General features: G+C 34.5%; 1 protein-coding gene across 1 annotated transcript in view; it reads left to right on the top strand.

Moving 5' to 3' along the window:
• DICER1 (dicer 1, ribonuclease III) overlaps positions 1-26,710 on the top strand; it is a 51,483-nt gene continuing 24,773 nt past the window's right edge. Inside the window, exons 1-11 of the mRNA XM_015819066.1 lie at positions 1-295; positions 7,922-8,026; positions 11,907-12,095; positions 15,138-15,300; positions 15,844-15,974; positions 17,122-17,256; positions 19,713-19,873; positions 20,149-20,317; positions 21,389-21,861; positions 23,663-23,795; positions 26,263-26,505. Of these exons, the coding sequence (XP_015674552.1) occupies positions 11,952-12,095; positions 15,138-15,300; positions 15,844-15,974; positions 17,122-17,256; positions 19,713-19,873; positions 20,149-20,317; positions 21,389-21,861; positions 23,663-23,795; positions 26,263-26,505 (1,752 nt within the window). The 5' untranslated portion in view covers positions 1-295; positions 7,922-8,026; positions 11,907-11,951. The remainder of the gene's footprint in view (positions 296-7,921; positions 8,027-11,906; positions 12,096-15,137; positions 15,301-15,843; positions 15,975-17,121; positions 17,257-19,712; positions 19,874-20,148; positions 20,318-21,388; positions 21,862-23,662; positions 23,796-26,262; positions 26,506-26,710) is intronic.

Below are 26,710 nucleotides of genomic sequence, written 5' to 3'. Positions count from 1 at the left end.
CGCGTGGGTGCCGCGAGCTGGGACGCGCTGCTGGACAAGCAAGAGACTCTGACTTTTCAGACTGTTTCGCGCCGACGGCGCGGAATTGGGCCTGCTCGACGAAAGCGGGGGTGGAACCCTTTTTTTCGCGTAGGCAGGGGCGGGGAGGAAGCTTGTCGCAGCCGCCCCCAGGTAAATGGAGGAACCTGACAGTTGAGAGGAGGCGACCAAGGTGAAATGGCGGCGGCAGTATCAATGGCGGCACAATGAGGCGACGCCTGTAACCGGGTAAACTCCGGACTGTCCCACCTGGCAGGTAGGAGGCGCCGTTGGTCCTTCTCTGTTGCTCCCCGCCTCTGCTTTCGCTTCCTTGAGTCGAGTTGGAGCTTTCCAGGTTTTGCTCCCCGGCTGAGGGCCGGGAGCCCAGCACCTGATGCTGGGACTCGCCTTTCTTTCCTCCCGGAGCAGCAGCTGGGCGCCACTTGGGAACGCCGGGTCGAAAAAAACGTGCGGAAGAAGAATCAGCCTTTGTCTTCCACCCAAGCGGTGCGCGCTCGAGGCCTCTCCTCAAGTTACCCGCCGTCCTCTCTTTTTCCGGAGGTGGCGCGGTTTGGGCAGCGCTTCCGTGATTTTCTCCTATTCTCCCGACGACCCCCCCCCTTTTTTTTAACTCTTTTTTTTAAATTAACAAAACAGGTTAATCCAGGTACCTATGTCTTTGTGTATAAAAATTTGGCATCGAGTATTCTTTAAGGAAATTTGGGATAGGAATTTATGAATTTTTCCAATAACGTCTTGCCAGTTTATACCTGCCTTTCGTATCGATCTCGCACAACTGGGTGCGGTGAAATGGGGTTGACAACGCGACAATTACCGCCGTTTTCTTTCAAGTTCGAGGTGGTATTGTTAACTCCTCTTAGTTAGGAGTAAATAGCCTTGTTAGATTTAACCCTGAGTTCTGAAAAAGCTGTATGAGGACCTGTTTGCAATGTAAAGTTATCCTTTTGTAGTGGATTGAGAAGAGGAACACTCGACATCGAATTTAGAGATATCCTTTCATTCAGAGTGATTAGCTACCGTTTTTCAGATTCTTTCCTGCAATATCTGGGCCAGAACATAGGAAAATTCTACATTTATCCCTCTTTCTCCCAGCCATCCTTTCCCCCCCCCCCCCAGTTTTCTCCCCTGGTTATTTTTTGATGCTCTTAGTGTAGTTTCCAAGAAATAAGAATGCCTCAATATAACCTGGGACTACAGAGATTTTATTAAAGCAATCCCCAACCATTTATGTCTAGATAGCTGTGAAATAGATATAGTAAACTCATCTGTTTGTTTTTAAAATCTGTCCAGGTCTAGGACATTGTTGCAAGTATTGTTTTTTCCCCCACCACATTTCTTAAACTAACTTTCCTCTATCCTCTATATCCTTCCCAACTTGCCACTGAACAGAATATGCCTATCTGTGTAACTGTTTTGTTATTTCTGATTTCTAGTTGCTTTTTGTCTGTTTGGCAAATGGGAAACAAGACCCCTTAACACAATGGAAATAATCTGTTGTAGATTTTTTTTTAAATTTCTTTATCTCTTGAAATGCTATATGTAAATATATATTGAATTAATGCTTCAAATTGTGTTTTTAAAATGTGGGAAATCCTAGGAGATTGAATTTGATTGTGATGTTTTTAACGTATAAATCAAGCTTCAAGTAGTGTCAATTCATATATTCTGAATTTGATTTGTAAAGAAAGTTCCATAAATGCTCTGTGATGGTTGTATTTTGTTATAGATGAGCATATTTTTAAAGTTGAATTCAGTTGATTTTCAAGTACTGTAGGAAGAATTCCTTTTAGAGAGGTTGTATTAATGCAAATGCAATGCACAGTTTGTGTTATCTTATCTGCAGTTGCTTTGGGCCTCAGTAGTTTTCTACTGAGTTTTCTCATATTAGACTACAGGTTAAATTGACTTGGCATTGTTGTGACATCTATTAATCTGTACACTATGAGATACAGACCAGCATGACCAGATTACACTTTGCTCTAAGCCAGGAACATATAATATAACTGAATGCAATACTATAAATCCTTGCTTTGTTTTTTCATTACAAAGCCAAGAAATTTAGACATATCAGTGGCTTAGGAAAGCAGGTAGAGAATTGCAAAACAAGATACTGCAGAGCATGTGCTTAGCACAAGCATTTGTGTTCAAGATAAAAACTGGACCTGCTACAGATTTGCAGAGAAATGAATGTGATAGTCCTATTAAACGATGGAGAGGGACAAAACATTGATTAACATCTAATAATATGAATGTACTCTTTGTATGATTAGATCCTTCCCAAACTGAAGGAGGTTCTTAATATTTAATAGTGAAAATGTTTTACAGAATGGAAAAGTCATTAGTAATTCAAAGAGATATAATCAGTGCCACGTAAATATGCTTCTGTTCATTCCTACATTTCTATTCTCTGGAATGGGTTTTGAGAAAAAGAGAAATGTACACTGAATGAAGGCAAATGTACACCATTCAATTAAACCCAAATTCTAAAAATTATCTGCTATAAAACTGCTTAATTGTTGGGGTGCTAAATGAATAATTTCAGATGTAGCAACATAATCAGAAACAGCCATTTTGATTATCACTTAAATAGAAGGTTAGGATGGCATCTTTTTAAATTCTCTATTGTATTGTCTGAGGAGAAAGTAGAGATGATGTGCAGCATAATGACAACTTCTAATATACTTATAGCACAAGATTATTTAAGATGGGTATGAAACATTGTACTACCATCTTTTGCTGTAGTGAAAAGATTAATTCTTGTTTCTGATTAGTCTTACAGACGTTCCTCTGCTTCATCCTATTTTGGATTTTTGAACAGAGAGACTGAAACTACTAAAAGAAGGCTAAAGATTTATTTTGGCTTTTTAATATCAAAGAGAATTCAAACACCACATTTTTCTGCATTTAAATTCTCTTCCTCCTAGTTTTAATAGCTAAACTGTAAAGATTGATATTGCTTTATAGCATAATCTGAATATGGTTTTCTGCTGTTAATTAGGAGTACATTATAATTGGAAGTGCTATAACTTATTTTTGGTGTTAACAATGAAATTTCATGTCAGCATATAAGAGCGGAGATGAAAATTCAAGATAAGGTGGAAAAAATGTGCAAGCTGACTGTATTCTATCAATCCACTCGTTATTTAAAAAATCCTTTTGTAAAGTTGCTAGTACCCTTCACACTGAAGAATCATATGTCCAATACACCAAAAGTTAGTTTTTCACATGTATATAATAATAATAATAAAGTTGGAAGGGACCTTGGAGGTCATCTAGTCCAACCTCTGCTCAGGCAGGAAACCCTATACCATTTCAGACAAATGGCATACAAGTTTCTTCTTAAAAACTTCCAGTGTTGGAGCATTCAACGCTTCTGGAGGCAGGTTGTTCCACTGGTTAATTGTTCTAACTGTCAGGAAGTTTCTCCTTAGTTCTAGGTTGCTTCTCTCCTTGATTAGTTTCCATCCGTTGCTTTCTTGTCCTGCTTTATTTATACAGTATTTCTCTATAGGGCAAAAACTTGAGAATGTAGACATTAATTTTGATCAAATTACCACAAGAAAATTATTAGTGTTCTTAATGCAACACAGGTAATCTCTTAAACAGTTTTATCACATGTAGAACAGCCATTTTTTAATGTGAGAAGTGTGTTCAAAGAATCTGTTACAGCTTTTCAGGGCTGCATAATTTATTGGCAAGTTACGTAACTAGTGCAGTTTTCCAGTATTCACATGATATAACTATTTTTAATTCATACTGAACAATTCAAATATTGTTTAACAGATTTTGTCTAGCAGAACAAACCTGGAGAATTGATACATTTTTGAGCACTGTGTTGAACAGTGGCAAAATTGTAGAAAATATACAGCAGATACAATTTGGAAAACTGTTGAGGGCTCTGTCATTATATCATTTCTATATTATTTGCTTTGAATAAAGTATTGGAAATCTACATTGATCTCAATTGGGTTTTCATAATATGGCAGTCTTATTCATAGCTTAGTGCCAGGTTGGAAAACAGTTTTGCCCCTCAATTTGCATAAAGCAGTCAGGCACTATGTCAGTCTTTCTGTAAATATATAGACATATAAATAGACATTCTTTCTTTCCAGGTTTTGAACACAATTGCAGGGAAGAAGCTTTGTCTCTCTTTGTGATGTTTCTGTGGGTTATTTTTGGAACAATGATCTGCAGAAGATTGGCTGGGAGATGGTGAATGAAATGTGCAATTCCAAAAGTCTGCCAAACATGTTGGAATATGCTTTTTTTCAGTGCTGTAGAGTGCTTTTTCACAGTATCTTTGTCCATTCAGCAGGCTGGGAAAAACTGATAGTTCATCCTTGCAATCTACCATATAAGGTTGCTAAGAAATTTTGAGAATTGCAGTATGTGTTGCAGAGTGCTGTACATTGTTAATATCTACCTTGATGGATGGATGACAAGAGTGATATTTCACTGTTGCTCCGTCCTGCTTGTAATAATTAAGAAATATGATTAAATTATTCTTAATCTAAGATGAGAAGTGAAGAAAAAGTATTGGGATACTTTCTTCATCTAAAATGAACTCTGCCAGTGTAAATATTGCAAGAAAAAATGCTTTTAATTCCCAATTATTGGGATATGAGAGACGGGTGGAAGCCAGAAGGAGGTAATGTGGTAGCCCCACATTATAGAACAGCTTCCCCATGGAAATTTGATTTTATATGTACTTTATTATTGTTGTTTTATGCATACACTGTTGAGTGCTGCACAGTTGTAGCAACATAAAAATCTAATCATTAAATATTTCTTATCAGGATTTAGCAGTGGAGTGTTCTTCAGAATGATCTGCATATACAGTTAACCTTTGTTCTTTATTTTCCATTATCATCATCATGGTCAAATTGTTAAAATACTAAGATTTTTTTAGATCAGCTGATTGAGATTATTAAATTCTTCAAAATACAAGCTTCTACACTTCTCTATCTTTGTGTATACATAAACACACACACACACACACGCACACACTTAAGCTGTCTTGGTTTTGGGTTGTTCTGATGCTGGAAAAGTTTCAATCAGTTGAAAGAGTATTTCTGTAGGAAAAAAACACAAATGCCACAAATTTTTAGTATGCAGAAATAATTTAAATATCAGTGTTAGGATTGATCATCCTTCAATTCAAACAAATATAGACATCTCCTAAATTTCACTGAAGATGTTACCTAGCCTGGAAAACCAACCCACAAGCTTGGAGAATGAACCACCAAACATTACTCTAATAACTACAAATTTTAAGATTTATTTAGATCTGGACTTGACAAATGTACTATCTAATGTATTTAGAAATTGAACATACTGTATGCTTGGATTATACTTGAGATTTTCTATTTTTACTTAGGGCAAAATTAATTGTCAAATTTAAATGAATTTACCAAGGATTTGTTTATATTTTAAAATAACATATTTATCCTGCCTTTATTATTTTTATAAATAAGATGGCAAACACTATACTCCAAATTTATTCACAACCCTACGAGATGGCTTGGGCTGAGAGAGTGCAACTGGCTCAAAGTTGGTCAGTCAGCTTTCATGACTAAGGCTGGACTAGCTTTCTGGCTTCTGGTCTGGTGCCTGAACCACTAGACCAAACTAATTTTCTTAGATACCATATTAAGATAGGCAAAAAAGAAATATCAGTGAGATTTCTATTCAGAAATCAAGAAAAGACAATATTGCAATTATTATTGATCTTTCATGGCCATGGTTGGTTGTTGTTGTTTTCTCTCCATTCAGTGAAATATTAGACAAATAGTAACTATGTGTCTGAAATGCAAGGAAGTGCTTTATACAAATGTCTGTGAAAAGTAGCTGAGTTTCACATTTTTTTTCACTTCATATGACACAAATTATAATGCTGATACTTGTCTGTGGAGATTCTTAATCATCCAGGTCCCAAAGGTGTTTTTTTTCAAAAAGCAACTGGACTTTCTTGGGTTTTTTTTTCTTTGAAAACATTTCAGTTCTTATTCAAGATGCTTCTTCAGTACTAACTCCGAACTCGGTTTTAACAATTAGAATTGAAGAAGCTTCCTAGTTGAGAAGCGAAAGGTTTCCAAAGGGGAAAAAAAAAGAAAATCCAGTTGCCTTTTGGAAAAAAAGTACTTGTGAGATAATGCTGATATTTGTTACAGATACAAAAGTAGAATTTTATGCTTTCTAACTTTATCTCATTTATTGTAGAAGCTATTGGTAGACTTATTTGACAGCCACACACGTTATCTGCTCCCTTTTTTTGTGTGATGGTACATTTTTCAAGATTTTCTGTCTTTCCACAAATTATGTGGTAAAATTAATTCAAAACATCTAAAGTATTCCTTCAACAGCTTCCAGAATGCCAGCAAAGAGGGAGCTAAGCTGATCTCTTCTGGGAGGCTGTTCTATAGCATTATCACTTGAAAATGGGATTTGTAGCAATTCCTCGTTAGATGTTCTATTCAGCCTAGCTAATACTAGCTGGAGTTGGTGACTTTGCAGGAATCCATGCACCGAGCCATAAAGGACATTATAAGTCAAAATCAGTATCTTAAACTGTACCCAGAGATCAATCGGAAACCAGTGCAGTCTTTGCAAAAATAATGTTGTATTGTATCAGAACTAGGAGCCAGAAAGAATGCAGGCAACTGCATTTTTGATCAACTGTGGTTTCTGAATAATTTTTAAGGGCATCCCTAACTGGCATATATTATACTAATGGTAATAATGAGACTGAATTTGTGCAGGCAGGTTCTCTTGCCTCATATATGGTTACAACTGGTACAGTAGCGGAAGCTGTTATAGATCCCTGTGTCCATAGCTTTCATCTTCTATTCAAGAAGGTGGTGTGAATCCAGAAAGACCCTCAAACATGCACAGCAACGATCGTTGTATCCACAGCAGCTCTTGAGTTCTGTTCTCTCCCATTCAGACCTTGACAACCTTTAGATCAGATATGGGCCGCATGCAGCAGTAGACAGTAATGCAGCCCCCCACAAAATAATTTAAAAAAATTAAAAGGAAGCTATTTGTGTATATTAACTATATTATATATTTTATATTTGGCCCAAGAGAATTTATTTTCACTCAGTGTGACCCAGGCAAGCCAAAAGATTGGACAACTATGCTTTAAATACTGGAAAGAATGTTGACAGCATCTCCTTCAGGTCAAGGGCAGTGATGTATAGTTACGTATCAGCAGCATATTGAGATATCAAACTCCAAACTGTCAAATGACCTTTCACAGGGGCTTCCAACCGGGAAGATTGGATTGACTCATGGTACCCCCTCATATCAAGAGCTACAGGCCAAACTTTGTTCCTCTACAAGAAGTGATTTAACATTCCACCTTGAGCAAAGAGTGAAACCACTAGAAAACAATCTCTCCTACCCCAATGCTTATAGGGAGTTCATTGTGCTCAATGATATCATGCTGAATGATATCAAAAATATGAAGAGGCTCAGTAAGACAAATAGGAACACACTACTCCTGTAATTGATCAAGAAAAAGCATATATACATATATAAAACAATCTGCTAAATTAGTTTTCTTGTTTTGAAATTCAGGTTTATTATGTAGAATATATTCCACTTACTTTGTTAATTTACTTCCTCTTTGGGGTTTTGTTAGAACAAAAATACTTGGAAACATTGATTGTATTTGAATGCATTTAAATGTGCTTGTAATCAACTCTTGAGCCTTTATTCCTTTTAAAATCAAATCTTAGTTTTAAATTAATATTTCATACAAATTTACTCTGATTAAATCTTAGTCAAAGAAGAAATCACAATTGCAGTTGAATTTTTTATTTATGTTTTTAAAAAATGTTTAGAGTCTTTTAACAAGAGTTTTCTTCTGTTAAATGAACAGGAGCTTGGCAGTGATGTGATTACCATACACACCATACATGCAGATATAATGGTGTCAGAATGCAGTTCAGAAAACATATACGCAGAGATCTCAGAAATTAATACAGTAAGTTGATAATAGTTAATCTGCACAAAATTAATAATCTATTATTTATTTGGAAAAAATAGATCATAGAGAAAATTATAAGTAATGAATATATAAATTAATTAGTAACTATTTCAAAATTGCCTTCTTAAAGTGAGATATTTTGTGATGCTGAAAGGTTTATTGCTGTCTGTATTGTGTGTTTTGAAATTTTATATGCCATATATCCATATTAAATTGTGTATAATTTATTGTAAAAAAGTGGATTAATCACCTTGAATATTTATAAAAAATTAACATTTTATATTTTAAACTGAAATAACAGTAATATTTTTTCCTATGTGTGCTTCTTTTAAATTAAGTCAAGTACCTGCTTTAAGGAACAGGCTTTTGCAAAGGTGTTAAACAATTTTAAATCAAATCATTTAAAATATTTACAGTAGAAATGCTAGCAGAATTTTAATTCTAGTATCCTCAAGGTTGAAAATGTTTGACCATCCTTATAATGACTGAATTGGCAGGGAAAGCCATAAAGTTCAAGTGATTTTAAGTTTCTATGGTGCCAATGTAACTTAAAATCACAATATGCAAGTATATGAGGTTAATATCCTTATGGAAATTACTCTATCTCTGAAAAGAAGTAATAGCTTATTTTCAATGATAAAATCGTCCTAAAGCCGTTTCTTGATATAATTGTAAGCTTTCCTCTCTCTACTTGCGTCATGGTGTCAACTACGTTTCTATGGGCTGAGCAGTCAGTTCCAAGTCACAATCAACATAACAGGGCATGATTCTGCCTAGACCCTCACACTTAGTTCCCTCGCCTCTTTTTACCTTTGATAAAACTTTGTGTGCCTGGAGCATCACAGTATTGTAAGAAAACTAAAGTGTCTAATTCCAGCTGTTAGCAACTGAATCATACTATTTATTTCTACAACTATTTATTGAAGTATCAATTATAATATAAGTTAGTAATAGTGCAGTCCCATTTATGTCTACCGAGAAGTAAATTCCATTTAGTTTAGTGGGGTCTCTGCTCAGTTATGTATAAGATTGCAAAGTGAAAATATTTTCATGAGGCTTTATTAGATAGTAGAAATAGCTTTTGATTTTCAGTATGCACATAACTGTACAGAATTTTGAAATATTTTTATTCATTCATAGTTTTCTAGCACATACACTGCCCAGTAACCGTGTATGAGTTGGATGGCCATATATTTTGTTTAATAAATAAATGAGGATCATCTTTGTACAAAAATAGGTAAATTCCTTGTGTGTCCAATCACACGCCAATAAAGAATATTCTCTATTCCTAAAAATAGAAACAATATGATTAAGAATTTACAGCATGTTTGCTTTGGACTTTATCCTCATTCGAAAAAATGAAAATGTAACATTTCTATAGGGGTATTTCATAAACATTGAATTGAGCCAAAGAATAGAAAGTTTGTAGCTGTTTGTATAAAATGAATGTTGCTTTTGATAGCAATTAATATGCCTATTGGAAAATGTTTGTATCACTTGTGTATTAATCATGAATAGGAGATCAGATTGAGCTCTGTAATTGCATGTTTTCACAGTATTTGCGCTCTTAAGCATGAATCCCTTACACATTTTTCCCATGTAAGACCTTGACTTAAGCTTTTTTGCCATTTAAATATTATTAGTGCTGCACACTATTTTGTTGTTGTTTTGCCCCTGAATTAAATTAGTATCGAAAGGTTAAATGGAATTTGCATTCTGAAGAGATTGCTTGGAAGATGAAAAGTAATGCAGTACATCACAAGTTCTTATTATCTCCCAATTTCATGAAGAATCTTACTGGTGATATGTATTCATTTACATTCTCCTTTTTCCATTCAAATTAAATTCTCGTTGTTAGAATAATGTTCTGAATATTGTCACTTAGTATTTAAATATTCATTCTTTATAGATTTATTAGAATCTTTTAAGTAGCAGAAAATTAAAGATTCTCTCTTGTCAAGGAATATTTAGAACAAAATCTATTAAGGCTGGAAAGTCAATGTAGCATAGGTGAATGAGCAGTACCGTAGTCATTGCTTTAAACCTCATCCTGGTCACTAGCTTACTAAGGCTGCAATTTTGTTGTTCATTGGAGAGCATCCTATGCATAATACTTTTTCAATCTTTTTCTTGAAAGGCAGATACGACCATGTGGGGCAGAATAGACTTTTGACAGCCTGGAAATATTTGTGTCCAGATTAAAGTTAGTGGTATTTCCTAGCTGTGCCATATAATATACTCCGTATATCTTGAATGCTCCTGGACATTGAGACCTAATAGTGTACTTCTTCTTTCCCCATTATTACTAATCCAAAAGAAAGAGTTCAGTGCAGAGTAAGAATAAAAAGGTGTTCAGTGATATCTTTCTTCTACTCAGCGGAATTTAGTTTTCTAAGAGACAACTATGAATCCCAAAATATAAGATTACAGATAGTAAGTTAGAAAAAAAATTCTAGATATACATCCATTGAATTTGCTTGGATGTACTTTTAAGTTTGTACATAAAATGAAAATCGGTCCTCTATTTTGTAAATGTTTTTAGAGATTTTATCACATACTCTTTACTGAAATAAAAAAAATATTTTTTTTGAAATACGAAATAAACAAGAATTCTCTTGTTTAATTTCAAATTCAATGTGAAGGTGATTCATATTTTTCTTGTCATGTGAAATGTTCAGAAATGTTTAGAATGCTAATATAAGAAAAGTTATAATTTGCCCTGCTGAATGGTAGGGATTTTTCCTTTTCCTGCTGACGATCTGCTCATTTTGCTGCCAAAACTGATTCTCTGGTAGTGCTGCTTCCTGAATTTGAATGGGAGCACTTAGGAATGACCCAAAACAGCTTGTGAACAGCCGTGGACCCATTTGGGAAGGGGAGTCGTGAAGATTGTGCAAGCAGTCGGAAAGTCATAGGGCAAATCCATCTTCCTTTCAGCAATTCGTTTTCTAAGTATGCCTTCATTTTAATTGTTTTCTGTTTTACAATCCACGCTATTTATTTTCCAGTAGTTTTAATATTTCTACATCAGTCAAAATTTGTTTCACCTCTTTATCCTGTAAATCTCAAAATATTCCCTTTTACGTCTGTCATTTCATAACAACTTTTAGAAATAATCTAACCATAGCAGCAGACATTGCTGATATTGTGGCTGATAATTTCTGACCCTGTTCTTCAGCAATCTGGAGTATATGTCATAATATTTTGTGTCATTCTGTAAATTAAACACTAACCAAAATCAAAGGGCAAACTTTCTTTTTCTTTTCTACCTGGAATCTTTAATCCCCTCTAATGTCCAGTTTCTGAAATGAATTTCTGTTATTGCTTAGGATAGACAAAAGAGATTTTTAGAACCAGTCTATCCTGGTTCTGTTTTTGCCATGGTCATCATCTCAACTCATTCAGAGACGTGCTAGTTCACAATTGCTTCCCCTGAAGTCACTGAATTGTTAATTTTAATCTGACAGATAGGAATTTGACTAATTCCAGTATAGTCATAATTATTGTAATATACTGTAATCTAGTTTAAATCAATTCAGGTTTTATTTTTTGTCCGAGGTGTGCCTGTTTCTTTATCCTGCTCCGACATGCTTTTTGAAGTATAGACTTAGTATGCTACTAAAAGCCCTTTTGCTTTTCTTTCCTTTTTTGTTTTTGACCTAAATAAAGGTGGTACCCTTCTTTTTTACTTCCTGGAAGAATGCTACCCAGTTAGGGTGGTATTATAATATTTTCACTATTTGGATTGTTTCTTGGGATTCTATGCTTGTGTCAGTTTCTATTTTAAAATGTTTTTAAACTTTTAAATATTTTTCTGTCTATGTGCATAAATGATTAGTAAATAGTTGTAATGTTGTTGTACTCTCTTCCACAATAGTAAGCTGTGCAGAAAAATGCTATGAACGAAACACTGGATGAATGAATGAAAAGCTCTGCTTTTCAACCCCTCAACATGGCAGGACTACAACTCATGACCCCAGCTTCCTCTCCAATGGGTCCTTTTTTTGGACTACCATGGCAACAAGAAGCAATTCATGATAACATTTACACACCAAGAAAATATCAGGTACTAATTGTAATGCTAATATTGTTTACAATGAAAATATGTTTGTGTCTTAGAGTATATTTCTGTTAGGTTATGTGTTCATTACAGATATTTTTGTCTCTAGTTGCTAACACTAGAAGTAGAAAAGATACAGTCATCTCTGTTACCATTTTGTGTCCAGGAATTTCAAAATTGAAGTACTGTACTATAGTATCTAGAAAGCAATACTATTACATTAACCTATTTGACTTAATCGAAGAACAATGCATAAAATATAATGTTTCTATTGGGCTTTCCCATTTCCCTCTTGATGCACCAGAGAGCCAGAGCCCATTCCTAATAGATTATTATTGTAATGAGAATGGTAGAGAGAGAGAAAAAAAGAAAATCAACAGTTTTTCTTATCCGAGTGTAAAAATGATTCTTTGCCTTTTGTTTGATTTGCATAATTTAGGATACATTGTCTATTTTACTTTTATCATAAATGCTGCTCCATTCTAATTGTCAGAATTGGTAGATTGCTTGTTTGCAGCCTTCGTCAAATCTATGTGCTCCTTTAAGAAGAGATGCTTAACTTGTTTTTCTTATAGAAAATCCAAGGCATTTCTCAACCTTGGCAATTTGCTGGCTAGGGAATTCAGTCCATACATCTTAAAATTGCCAATGCTGAGAAGAACAAAGTATGGGGAATTCCAGTGGATGCTGGAATTCTAGAGCGCAAGAAGTGGATATGGAAACTCTAGATTTGCTTGACAGGGAGACATACCTGTGGAAAATGTATTGAGTTGCTCAGGCAAATTCTGTGAGAGACAGCAGTTGTAAGGGACGATAACTCAAGTACTGTTCTGATATTGGGTCATTCTCTCTGATTAATCATTAGGGGCCAGATAATTCAAGGATGGCAAATTAATCAGAATATCTAATTACTGAAAGAGGCCTTCCAAAACTTTGTTGTAAACTGAGAACTCAGATTATATGATTCACTAACACATAAATACTCTGATATCTAAAACCATGATCTATAACAATGTTTCTTAAAGTATGGTCCTAGGACTCCTGGAGATCCCCAGACCCTCTCAGAGATCTGCAAAATCAAAATTATTTTCCAACCTATGTTGAAAAATAATACAGTGTTAAAATCCTATCAAACAATTGTGACAAGTGGTAGTGGCAGCAAACGTATCAACTGTAATTTTCAATACAATAAATATTGGTTAATACAAACCATATAAACAAAAGTTATTTTGGATTATCAATAATTTTTAAAACTGAGAAGAGGTCTGAGAAAAATGTTTTAAAAAACAGATTTGGAAGTGGCTGGCTGGGAGTGCTGAAAAGTGCTGTGCTTTGTTATAGCAAATAGGTAGAGTCTTGTAGACTGCGGAGAATACCTTGTTGTATCAGTTGCGTGATTATGGCCTTGTTGAGCCTGCTCTTGAATGGTGCTCTTAAGGCTGGCTTGTTCCAGTCGAGATCTGCAAGGAGCTTGAAGATTTCAACCTATGTTCTCATGCAGTTGTTGCTCTGGCGGAGCTGGTAGATGTGTTGTTTGGCAGTTTCCATCTGAATAGGGTTTCCAAAATGGTTTCTGAATCTGGTGAGGAAGTTTGAGAATTATCCAGAATAGGCTCATTGCAGAATCCCTTGTTGAGTCAGAATCTGTACTTGCTATATCAGTTATTGAAGATTTGCTGCAAAATTCCTCATTTTATTTTCTATGCCAGAGGTCCCCAAAATTATGGGCACCAGGGACCTGTTCCATGGAGAGAGGTTTTTCTACGGACCGGAGGGTGTATGGTTTTGTATGCTGCCTGTATCCCGCGGATGGGGCTTTGCTTGTTTGTGTGGACTGGTTGCTGGCATGCCACGGCCCGGTACTGGTCCACAGACCGGGGGCTGGGGACCCCTGTTCTATACCATCTTATAGATAGAACGTATGTCTAGTTCGTCCACTGTTGCGGTATCTCTGGGATCTGAAGCTATAGCTTGGATATTCCAGAGTCTGTGAAAATGTTGCTGAAGAGGAGTAGTTAAGATTAATGTCAAGCACCAGAGAAATCAGGAAATTCAGTCAGGTCAAATGAATATAAAGGTTTATTGCAAGCTTAAGCTCACTACAAGAATCTGAACTACTAATGGTCAAAGCAAGTTGGTGGTAGATAAGAGTAAATGAAATTCAAAGTGAACTGGACTTAGATTACTCGTGGGCGTGAAGGGACTTGACACTAATTATGCGTTTGACCTCTCCCTCAGGCTGTTCCTGGTCATCTCCTATACATGGTCTGGTAACAAACATGACATCTACTCTCATCTTGAACCAATAATAATCTTTGTGAAACAAGTGTTCATTCATAGAGAAAGTCTTGTGGTTCCCTGGTGGCCACATATTGAACCCTGAAATAGGCATCCTGTTGTAGTCTAATCTGACTGCGAGATCTGTCTTTGGCAGAAGTTAACTGACAGCCAATGCAAATCCCACAGGATTGGTACTGCATTAATAAACCAAAATATTCCCATATCTACATGAGCCAGTTTAAATTCCCCAGTGGTTTTTAAGGGCAGCTCTATGTAGAACAAATTGCATTAGTCCCTTTATAAGGTGACAGGCCCATACAGTCTAGAGCAGGGGTAGTCAACCTTGGCTCTGTTATGACTCGTGGACTTCAACTCCCAGAATTCCCGAGCCAGCATAGCTGGCTCAGGAATTCTGGGAGTTGAAGTCCACGAGTCATAAAAGAGCCAAGGTTGACTACCCCTGCTCTAGAGCAAAGCTTCCTATCCCAGAAAGGGCTGGAAATAGAGCACAAGGTGTAATTGTTTTAAAGCTTTCTCAGTCACAGCCTGCAATCGTTTTTCAAGCAGTACTGTGAATCCAAAAAAATCCCCATAATACTGAGCCATTGTATTTCAATGACTTCAAAATGTTCTTTAGAAGCAAGAGACAATGTTTGATTTGGCTCTCTCTGGCCTATTAAGTATTTTTTTTAAAAGATATTTGATTGATTAGTCTGAAATCTAACTTATTCAAGGATTTTTCAAAAAATAAAAGTGTGTTTGTTTTAGGTGGAACTCCTGGAAGCAGCTCTGGATCACAATACTATTGTCTGTTTGAACACTGGCTCAGGGAAGACTTTTATTGCAGTACTACTCATTAAAGAACTCTCTTATCAGATCCGGGAAGACTTCAAAAAAAAAGGAAAAAGAACAGTATTTTTGGTTAATTCCGGTATGGATTTAATGTAATTTAATCAAAAGGATGAGATCATTTTTAATTTTACAATACAATTAGACTGGGTTTTTAAAATAAGAAAATGAAATAATGTTTTGTTAACAGGAAAGATGAAATTGAAATTGTATGGCTGTACATGTTAAAAATTGAATATAATCATTCTGTGAGAAATAAACTTAACTGAGAAGTGTCTACTTTTCGTAGACCTAATATGGATGATTCTAATTTGTGCAACAGAGCCAGTTTGATGTAGTGGTTAAACTATCAGGCTAGAAACCAGGAGACTGGGAATTCTAGTCCCACCTTAGGCACAAAGCCAGCTGGGTGATTTGGGGCCAATCATTTTCTTTCAGCCCTAGGAAGGAAAAAAAAGAAAGAAAGAAAGAAACCTTGGCAAAAAAACCAGCAGGGACTTGTCCAGTTAGTCTCCAAGAATCAGACGATTGAACAGAAGAGAGATAAAAAGTTGCGTGTGTACTTGAGAATACATGTCAAAGTGTTCATTTTACTATCCCTAATTGTCTTTTCTTTCCTATAAAGCAAACCAAGTTGCTCAGCAAGTATCAACTGTTAAGACACATTCAGATCTCAAAGTAGGAGACTATTCAAGTGTGGAAATAACAGAAGCATGGACAAAAGAAAGATGGAACCAGGAATTTGCAAAGTATCAGGTGAGGTATCTTTATATTTTTTAAACTATAAATTTGACATCATGATTAATTTTCTCTGGTAAAGAATTGTGTGTTATTTCAATAAACATAACATAAATGTCATAAATGTTCATTGAATATAGGCAGAATAGAATTAGGAAAGGTGTGAGAACTGGAATATTAAATATAGTCTTACCCATTTATGTGGGATATACAGTCAAAGTGTGTAGCTTACTCTATTACTTGTGTAATGTTATATGAAAAATATTAATATCTAAATAACAATTACTTTGCTAAACTTCCTAGTGGTTCTCTAGATTGCTCTTGCTGTATAAACAGAAGCAAGGGTCTGGATATGAAGGATGATGATAAGAAGCCCTGAAATCTGGTAGAAAGCCAGCGTAATGAAGTCCTTAAGGCACCAGGCTAGAAATCAGGAGACTGTAGTTCTAGTCCCACCTTAGGCTCAAAGTCAGCTGGGTAACCTTGACTGGTCATTGTCTCTCAGCTTAGGCAGAAGCATGACAAACCACTTCCAAAAGTGTTGTCAAGAAAGCTATAGTGACGAATCTAGGCAGTTGTCAGGAGTCGATACAGCACACCCCCCCCCCCCAAATATTTATCTTATTAATCTTTTCTTATCTCAAACCAGAGGTTGGTATACTAATGATGTTCTGAGCTACTTTGCTTCATGTAGATACAGAGATGCAAAATGTTGTGTTTCTTTTAAAGAAGAGGAAAGTTGGCTCATAGGCACAACTTTAAGGGATTTTTACCCTTAATTGGTATTTCTCTGAATCTGTGTCAATTAGATATTACAGTAAAAATGTCTTTAGAGGTTTTTTTTAATCTAATATCTAATTTTCTTCATAACAGAATTTTAAAATTGTAGAATGGCAATCTCTTTGTTTAATAGGAATATTATAGAACAGCACTACAAATATTGTCTAATTTGAAAAAGTAAGATGTTATTCAATTTGAGCAGCCTTTGAATAGGATTCAGATGTGTTCACCCCATGCCTGAAGTTTAAATAAAAGGGCAACTTCTGTGTTACAGACTGTTTTTATGTAAAAATAAACAAGTGTTTATTTTTAATATTGATTAAATTAAGAAACCTTTAGCTTTTTCCATAGCAGTAATGCTATTTTTCTCTTGCGTTTTTTTCAGGTTCTGGTTATGACCTGTCAGATGGCTTTGAATGTTTTAAAAAATGAACATTTAGCCCTCTCAAACATTAATCTCCTTATTTTTGATGAGTGTCATCTTGCAATCCAGGATCATCCTTATAGAGAAATTATGAAGGTATATTACTCAGCGAGGGACTTACTCTTCAATTTTCACTGCACATCAGTTAGGAAAAGTATTTATAAAATGTGCAGCACTACAAAGAAGCTGAAAAGCTCTTTTGAAGCAGGTAGCGAATACAGGTATCCTTGACTCAGTCGCCGTTGGGACCAGATTTCTAGTCATAAGTCGTTACGATCATAAGTCCAAGCACCCACATGAGCAAACCAGATTTTCTGACTTTTTTTTGCAGTGGTTATTAAGAAAATGACTGTAGTTGTTAAGTCAATCCACAGTTGTTAAGCGAACATAAGAGCAAGCCTATTCTTCTGAAAGGTGTATTTTTTTGCCAGAAACCGCACCAAGTGCCTAAAATGCAATCTGACCGGGGGGGGGGCATTTTACAATAGCCAGAAGTACTTTATTAGCTCATTTTAACTTTAAATAGTTGCTTTGTGACTGGTTGTAAGTCAAAGACTACCTTTGGTGGTGTTTCTTTACCTCAAGTATGTTCTCTCCTGGAATCTTGCAGCTATTACATAAGCTTTGAGAAAGTTCCAGTTTCTTTATAGAAGTAATGACATGTGTTGCAAGAATATCTTTGTCTATGCTGAAGGACCTTTTTGACTTCAGGTCTGAAGGATTGTACATTCCTAACTTAGTTATATATAAAAGTTCATATCCTTCCCTTCCATTGTTTATGTACCACTCATGGGATATAAATTTTGGAAGAAGTACCTTTCCAGTGCAGAAATTGCAGGGGCTAGCAAATATGGTTTACTATCATATTACAGGTAGTCCTTGACTTACAACTTTAATGGAGACTGCCTATTATGGTCGCAAGTTGCAAGAGTTGTAAACCAGGTCATCACATGCAGGGCTGTGGAGTCGGAGTCGAGGAGTCGGAGTCGGAGGAAATTTTGGGTACCTGGAGTCGGAGTCGGCAAACAATGCACCGACTCCGACTCCTACTAAATTTAGATTGGAATTAAAAAAAAAAGCAAGTTTAAATGTCCCAATTCACAAAAAGTTATAATTAATGACTTCTCTACTGTAAGAATAAAGACCAATGCATGCAGTGCCTCACATAACTGCAAAACGAACACGTTAAGTGACCGTGAAGAAGCATGCTTTTCATGTGCATGGAATGTATAAAATACATTTGCATATTAATACAGAGGAGTCGGAGTCGGGGAGTCGGAGTCGGAAGTACAAAAAACTGAGGAGTCGGAGTCGGAACATTTATCTACCGACTCCACAGCCCTGATCACATGACCAACCTGATTTTATGATTGTTTTTACAGTGGTCATTAAGCAATTACCATGGTCATTAGGTGAATCTGGTAATTAAATGAATGTTGTGGTCATTAAGGAAACCATTGTTCACTATGGGACATTTTTGCAGAAAACTGGAAGTAAACACCAATTTTAGTCAAAAAGCATAATAAATTGCAGTCACATGACTATAGGATGCTACAAATGGCCATAAATGTAGGCCAATTGTCAAGAGCCCAAAATGTGGTCACATGACCATGAGGGGCATGCCTTCAGAACTGGGTTGTAAGTACCTTTGGTGAGGGTGATTTTAACTTTGAATGGTTGTTGACAACCAGTTATAAGTCATTCTCGATTTACCTTTATATAATTAGATAGTGTTATAGTTAAAATATGTTGTTCATTCTGATAGCAGCTTTTCCGTTGAAGAGATTAACAGTCTGTCCCCTGTTAAGATTCACAAGTGAATAGAGCATATGCATTTACTCAGCAAATTCTGCTGAAGTGAGTGAAAGAAGAATTGGGTCTATCTGAGCTGAATGGCCAGTGGCAAGGTATTTTTTACAAGTATGCAAAGTTATTTTTGTATTAATTCAGAGTAAAAAAAATGCTCAGGAGTATTCTTTACTCTGGGTTTTGAGGGTAGTATAAGATGGAAAGGAGCTTGGCATAAACATTTTTTTGTCAAGGAGATTTATTGATTATACTTAGTAACTGATGTTTGCAAACTGTATTAAAATGATCTGTTTGGAGAATATCTCATTGCCAAATGTTAAATAAAAAGATGTAGGGAATTTACTTAAATAACCAAGTTACTGTCAATCTGTGGAATTTTAAAATTCCAGCACCATAAGAATTGGACTTCCTCCTTTGGGACTATATATGGGAATAAAACAGCTGTATTATAACGAAGGCTGGGGTAAGTTCCCCTTGGAATGGATTCAAAGCCATTGCAAAATTCTAACTTCAGATTTATTGTGTATGGCCAGAGTTACTATGTTCTAATATCAGCACAGTATCAAAAATAAAATATCTATGTGTAAACAGTAAATCAATTTTTTGTTTTTCTCACATTGTTCTGGCATTCTTTTTCCATACTGAAAAAGAGCTATAGAATTTCACAATTTATTATTGAATTCTTTCTTATCCTATCCTTGTATTTGAATGCACCCTTGGATTTCTTTCCAATTTATTTTCAGCTTTGTGAGAGTTGTCCATCCTGTCCTCGAATCTTGGGATTAACCGCTTCCATTTTAAATGGAAAATGTGATCCGGCAGAGTTAGAGGAGAAGATTCAAAAATTGGAGAAAATTTTAAAGAGCAGTGCTGAAACGGCAACTGATTTAGTAGTTCTGGACAGGTATCTTACCACATATGTTACTGAATGTTGAATGTCATTCATGAACATTTATATGGAAAAGGTGATATGATTGTGCCTATCTAGAATGTCAGCATTTTGATTTTGTTTATTTTTAATGGAATTTTAAATCTGTTTTGATAATGTCAGCTTGCATGTTGTATCTTCATAGTCTCATATAGTTTTTAAATACCATGTAATCTCTTAAATTATTAGCGTCTTGCGTTTATGAACTCTCAACAATTATAAGCATTTTTTTTTGTTTTTTCATGGAAAAGATATACTTCTCAGCCATGTGAGATTGTGGTGGATTGCGGACCATATTCTGACAAAAGCGGGCTCTATGAAAGACTGTTAACAGAGCTGGATGATGCGCTTAGCTTTCTGAATGATTGCAACATATCTGTACATTGTAGAGAGAGAGATTCCATCTTAATTTCTAAGCAGGTATAGACAACAATATATGCATCATTGTTATCTTATTAAAATTGCTTTACTATATTTTAAGTCATATAGTTTCACATAAATTTTCACCTTCATAAAGGTTCTGTTTCTTCATTTATTTGCTATGAGTTTTGTATTAATAGCTAATTAGGAAGTTAAGATAAACTCTGTAAGTTCTAAAAGTCAAACCTGAGAATTTTAAAAAATACATAAGAATTTTACTCAAGATTAAGTTAGAGACAAGTTGCAGAATTCTCTCCTAATATTTTACTAGGAATAGCCAAGAAACAACAATATGAAATGTATAATTTTGGTAATAAATAAAAAAAACCTTTGTATTTTCTTGTTTGTTTTTAAAGAGATGTTGTAAAACCTGTTCCTTGTTGGGCTATCTTGTTTTTTAAAGATTAATTTTAGGACCTGCATATGTTATATAGTTATTTATATATTTATCTGGTGGTTAAGGTACCAGATTAGAAACTAGAAGACTGAGTTTTAGTCTCACCTTTGGCAAGAAAGCCAGCTGGGTGAATCTAGCTCAAAACATCAGGCTCAGGTGAAAAGCCAGTCACAATGGATCAACACTCAGTTTATCAAAAAGAAAAAAGAAAAGAAAAAGCAGCCCCTGCACTTTGGGAAAGCACTAAGAAGGAAAAATTATATAAGTGAATTATGGCAATTGAGTTCCCTTAAACCTGCGGGAATCCAAATTAGGAGGACAAAAGAACTTAATCTGGTTATCTGTGAATCACATGTGTATTCCTACATTCCAAATCAATCCATTACCCCAGTATTGTGATTTATTTTCCCTCATTTTTTCTTGCATATTCATTGTTTATTCTGGTATCTATACTAGTTGAAAAATATGTTATAACTCTGATGTGAGTCATATTTGATTTGTATTAATAGTAATTTACTCAATTTCAACCTCATGAGAAATGAATATGCAGATATATTCATTACTGATATCCTTTTGAATTCTTATGAAATTAATTACTGACTAAACTAATAATAGAATATACACAAGTGCATGTGTGTGCTATATTGAATTGATAATTTTTTCTTTGATTGCAGATACTGTCAGACTGTCAGGCAGTGTTGCTTGTTCTGGGACCGTGGTGTGCAGATAAAGTAGCTGGGATGATGGTGAGAGAGCTACAGAAATACATTAAGCATGAGCAAGAAGAGCTGCACAGGAAATTTTTATTGTTTACAGATACTTTCCTAAGGAAAATTCATGCACTCTGTGAAGAGCACTTCTCACCTGCCTCACTTGACCTGAAATTTGTAACCCCAAAAGTAATAAAACTGCTTGAAATTTTGCGCAAATATAAACCCTATGAACGGCAACAATTTGAAAGTGTTGAATGGTATAATAATAGGAATCAAGATAATTATGTATCTTGGAGTGATTCTGAAGATGATGATGAGGATGAAGAAATTGAAGAGAAAGAGAAGACAGAGACTAACTTTCCTTCTCCCTTTACCAATATTCTGTGTGGAATTATTTTTGTGGAACGAAGATACACTGCAGTTGTATTAAACAGGTATATCTCTTCAATAAAATGAAAAGTATTGTATGTAACAAAAGGGCATAATGTTAATTTGGAATAACTATTCAACCATTCAGTGATATACATACTAACCCTTTAGAAAAGGACACATAGATCCACAGAAATGCTCTTTTAAAATCTTAAAATCTCATTTAGTGGTATTTTGATATATTCCTATACTGAAGAAACTAAAATTTTAAATTTTCCTTTACATTTTTTTCCCCCTAAGGCAGGGAACCACTATTCTTCCTTAATAATTTCTTGTCAGCATAGTAATTCTAGTATCCAGCTTTCTATGGCTCATTTTGTCCATTACTAACAAAAAGCAGTATGATCTTAAATTTGAAATGGTCAACAGCTTCAACTGGTTAAGGCACCAGCCTAGGAACCAAGAGGTCTAGTCCCACCATAGACATGAAAGCTGACTGGGTGACCTAAAGCCAGTTACTCTATAAGCCCAACTCACCTCACAGGGTTGTTGTAGGGAAAATAGGAGAAAGGGGCATTAGATAGGTTTGCTGTCTTTAATTATTTAATAATATAATAATATGGAATAAATTAATATATAATTAAAACAAAATTAATATAATTTAATATTTAATAATAGAGGTAGGATAGAAATATCAAAAAATGGTTGTGATGAATCTCTGCTACGTACTACATTCCTACAAAGAATTGTTCTGTTTCATATTCAAGTTCATTATGTTATTTCCTTGGCTGAAAAATCAAATAAATTGCTATAATGAATATTTCTCTTTTCTGCTCTCTTCTGGTAGTTACAAATTCCCCTTATGTAGTCAGCCTTATGGCTCAGCCAATATGCATTTTCTCAAAACCCAAAGAATTAATCAGATAATTGTATGTATTCTGTTTGTTTCACATAAAAGAAACAACTGAACGGTTTGGCAAAACCTGAGAAACTCTAAGAGTACAAGCCTGTTTTGTAATTTTAAAAAAATCCTAAAGGGAACTCCAAAGAGAACCAGTTAAAGACTATTAAGAACGCTAATGGTAGACAAGAAAGCAAAATGAACTGAATATCTGTAGCAGGGTTGCATAGTTCATGCAGAACCCTCATCATCTTGAGAATAATTTTACAACCACAAAAAGGCTTTAACTAACAAATGCCTAATTTATTTTTTGTTTAAATGTTCACTTAATTTTATATTTATTTTTCTGAAGTTTATCTGGCCAAAACAAATTTGTTTTTCCTCGTTCCAACAGATTGAAACCCAGTTATTATGAGTTATATGAAACTATTATTAATATCTGTATTTTAGCAAAAATATAAAAAATAATATTTTAAAGATTCGTTTTGAGTAAAAAAAATCACCTAATTTGGGGAACGTCCTTTTGTTTCTGTGCAAATGTCTATGAGCATCTGTAGGAATGTAGGTGTATTTTTATTGTATGCTGTATGCCACAAATTAGAAAAAAATAAATTCTTGAAAGATGTCAGGTTCATATTTCTGTCATTTTTAATCTAAAAATTTAAAACTTTACTAGATTTTTAGGAAGATTTAAACATACATGAACCATGATTTTTTGTATTAACTTTTTGTTTCACATGTAATTTATATGAAAAACATGTTCCACATATAAATATGAAAGACATGTAAGACGTTCTTTGTCATGGACTTGAGTTTAAATAATTTTAAAAGAATGAATGCAACCTGTGTGTATATCCTGGTAAGAAAATCAATAACTGTATCTCTATTTTCAGTATTGTTTATCCCCAAAATTCTTATATTTTTTCAACTTTATACATCTTCCAAAATATGTGTAATATATTTAGGTTGATAAAAGAAGCTGGCAAACAAGACCCAGAGCTGGCTTACATCAGCAGCAATTTTATAACTGGACATGGCATTGGAAAGAATCAGCCCCGTAGCAAACAGATGGAAATAGAATTCCGAAAACAGGAAGAGGTAACTTTAATGAAAATAATTGTAGATAAATGTGTATTTTCTTGTATCAGAACCCTTCATTAAGAAATTCCCCATCTTGAATGTTGTGAATATCCGTATAAAAAAGGAATGTATTTAAAGCGTCTGAAATAAATTGGATGTGTGTATTTTAAAAAAATCAAAATGTAAGACCAAGCATTCATACCTCTGGTTTTCTTTAATGATTGCATTTGACTTAATATTAAGAATTAAGATAGTTATTGGAAATATTGTAGTGTAAAAACAAGTATTTTAGCAGCAGTAGCTGCTGTTTCTTCTCCTCCCCCTTCTTTCCACACACACACATCTGCTTATAGTACATGTGGCTCTTTTATCTCAATTTTCTTCTAATTCTTGACAGAACCAGATGAAATTTGCAGACAAAATTTTCCCTTGCTAAGATCAAACCTGACAGTTTCACTTATTGAGATGAATTTTTTTAAAAAATAAATTATTTTATACTCTTATGTTTTTAATAGTCAAGATAAAATACAGAATAAAAAGCTGTAAAAAAATTCAGGAGTTTTGACATGTGCGATTAATTTGTTTCCTTTTTCCTTCCTTCTTTCACATCGTAGACTTTTGAGGGGGGGTATAATATACATTTAAAATATTCTATCTTCACGTGTCACTATAAAATTTTAATTTTTCCAATTTGCACCAAAGTCTTAGGATTTGAATGGATTATGGCTGTGGAGCTCTTACAGAGGGATTTGACAATTCAACTTTTTTCTAACAAGGACCTACATTTCATGATCTTATTAATTCCTCCCCCCTCCCCAAACTTTTTCTTATGATTCTGCTGCTGGGAAGGAGAAGAATCAGAATGAATACCAGTGTGTGGTGTATTAGTCGTGGTACCAGAGTTGAACTGGGGAGGACTAAGTGCTGAAATGGTCTGGTGATAGAACACGACATCAATAAAACTGTGATTAACAATAGGAGCTACACTTATAATTCTTCTCCTCGTCTCCTCCAGTGTTTTCATTATTCAGAGAGGTTAGGCTGAAATCTATCCCTTTTTGAACAGTTATCCTAGGTCTTTAGTCCTCCAGTGCTAAACGAAGTACCAGAAATGTTCAGATTCAATTCATTTTAGAGGAGTTCTGTTTCAGTTCATATATTTTCTATTTGTCCAAATAAGTAACTGATTCATTTAACTCCCATTTTGTTCATGTCACATATAATAAAATGTAGCTACCAGACTGACATTTTTAGTCCAGGAAATGTTGATAGCTTTAACAGTACAAGTTAGGCAAATGCATCAATTTGTTTTTATACCTGGATTGTGCTAGACAGTATTAGTGAAACTTGGTTGTTATGCGTTGTCATGTAACTATATGTTCTTTGATTATTTTTTTTTACTTGTAAGCATCAGCTTTAAGAAATTTTAAATCATCAAACTTGAGTGTTAAGTTTGAATGAGACTTACATGTTATGTTATAAAATATGAGTAGATGTTTAGAAAACTAAGCTGGTTTGCTTTTTCATTACTTTAGATATTCTTAGTTGCTAGTTCACTGAACTGAAATTTAAGGATCTCATAACTATATTGGCTGGAACACTTTTTTATTATTATTTTACTCCTTTTGGGAAAATTATTTTTGCTCAGTGGAAAATGGAAATGATTAATACTTTAGTATTAACTAATATGAATAATTTGAAATATTCTATAACCGAACTTTGTTCATATATAATTAAATACAGTTCAGGATTGCCATTACTAAAATGTTATCATTAATGGCAGAAACTTCCAGTACAGTTCTTTAAATGAGCTTGTTTCAATAAACTAGAAATGTATTTTAGTGTTTGGTATATTTTATTTTTCAAATGAAGCAAATGACAGTAAGTAAAAGAACCAATGAGTAATTCTTAGTTCATAGATGAGAATGTAGCACTAGTCTGCTACTTGTTAACACTGCCAGGAAATCTCAAGAAAAAAGACAGCTTGTGCTTGAAACACCTTTTTGGAATTAAATCTGCACTTCGATCAAATTGTAGGAATGCTTTCTCTGTCTTCAGTGACAAGAAATTCTGGAGAGTCCTGGACTTACATTTTAGAATATATTGAATTTTAGAGAAGTGACAAATAAGTGGATTCTACACAAGTATTTTAAAGATAATGCAGCATAAATTGGGTAACAAAACTGATATAAAGATGTGAACTAAATAATTTATAAATTATTTTTCCTAAAATTTAGTATTCCCTAAAATTATAACCTGTTATGTTTATATTTTTATAATGTTTTATTCTTCTTAAAATAATTGTACTGGAATTTTTTATTTTATTGAGGAAGAAAATTAAAATAAGTTTTAAAAACTATAACTTTTATTCCAAACCATTGGATTATAAGTAGAGTTCTGCAAGTATTGGAATATTAAACTTTTGTAAAGATAATGACTTTACAACAGATGGTCTTAGAAATATGTCTTCTTGGTTACTTTGTAGGTACTTAGAAAATTTCGAGCACATGAAACCAACTTGCTAATTGCAACTAGTATTGTAGAAGAGGGTGTTGACATACCAAAATGCAATTTGGTGGTTCGTTTTGATTTGCCCACAGAATATCGTTCCTATGTGCAATCCAAAGGAAGAGCCAGGGCACCAATCTCAAACTATATCATGTTAGCTGATTCAGACAAAATTAAATGTTTTGAAGAAGATCTTAAAACCTACAAAGCGATTGAGAAGGTATGTGACAAAGAAGCCCATGTCATTGAATCATAAAGGAATTTGGGGGGGGGATTTATTTATTTATACAAAAGCTTTAGCCTATTCCACTTCCAAATAACAGAGTGGCTTACAGGATTAATATTGGAAAATTAGAAACAGAAATCAACTGATACAATTAGCACAATCAGCTTGATGCAAGGTAACATGATCTTACTCATCCCCA

Source organism: Protobothrops mucrosquamatus, unplaced genomic scaffold (genome assembly GCF_001527695.2).
Source record: "Protobothrops mucrosquamatus isolate PMUCROS unplaced genomic scaffold, P.Mucros_1.0 scaffold856, whole genome shotgun sequence".
In the NCBI taxonomy this organism is placed as follows: Eukaryota; Metazoa; Chordata; class Lepidosauria; order Squamata; family Viperidae; genus Protobothrops; species Protobothrops mucrosquamatus.
This window is presented reverse-complemented; position numbering and strand designations above follow the sequence as displayed.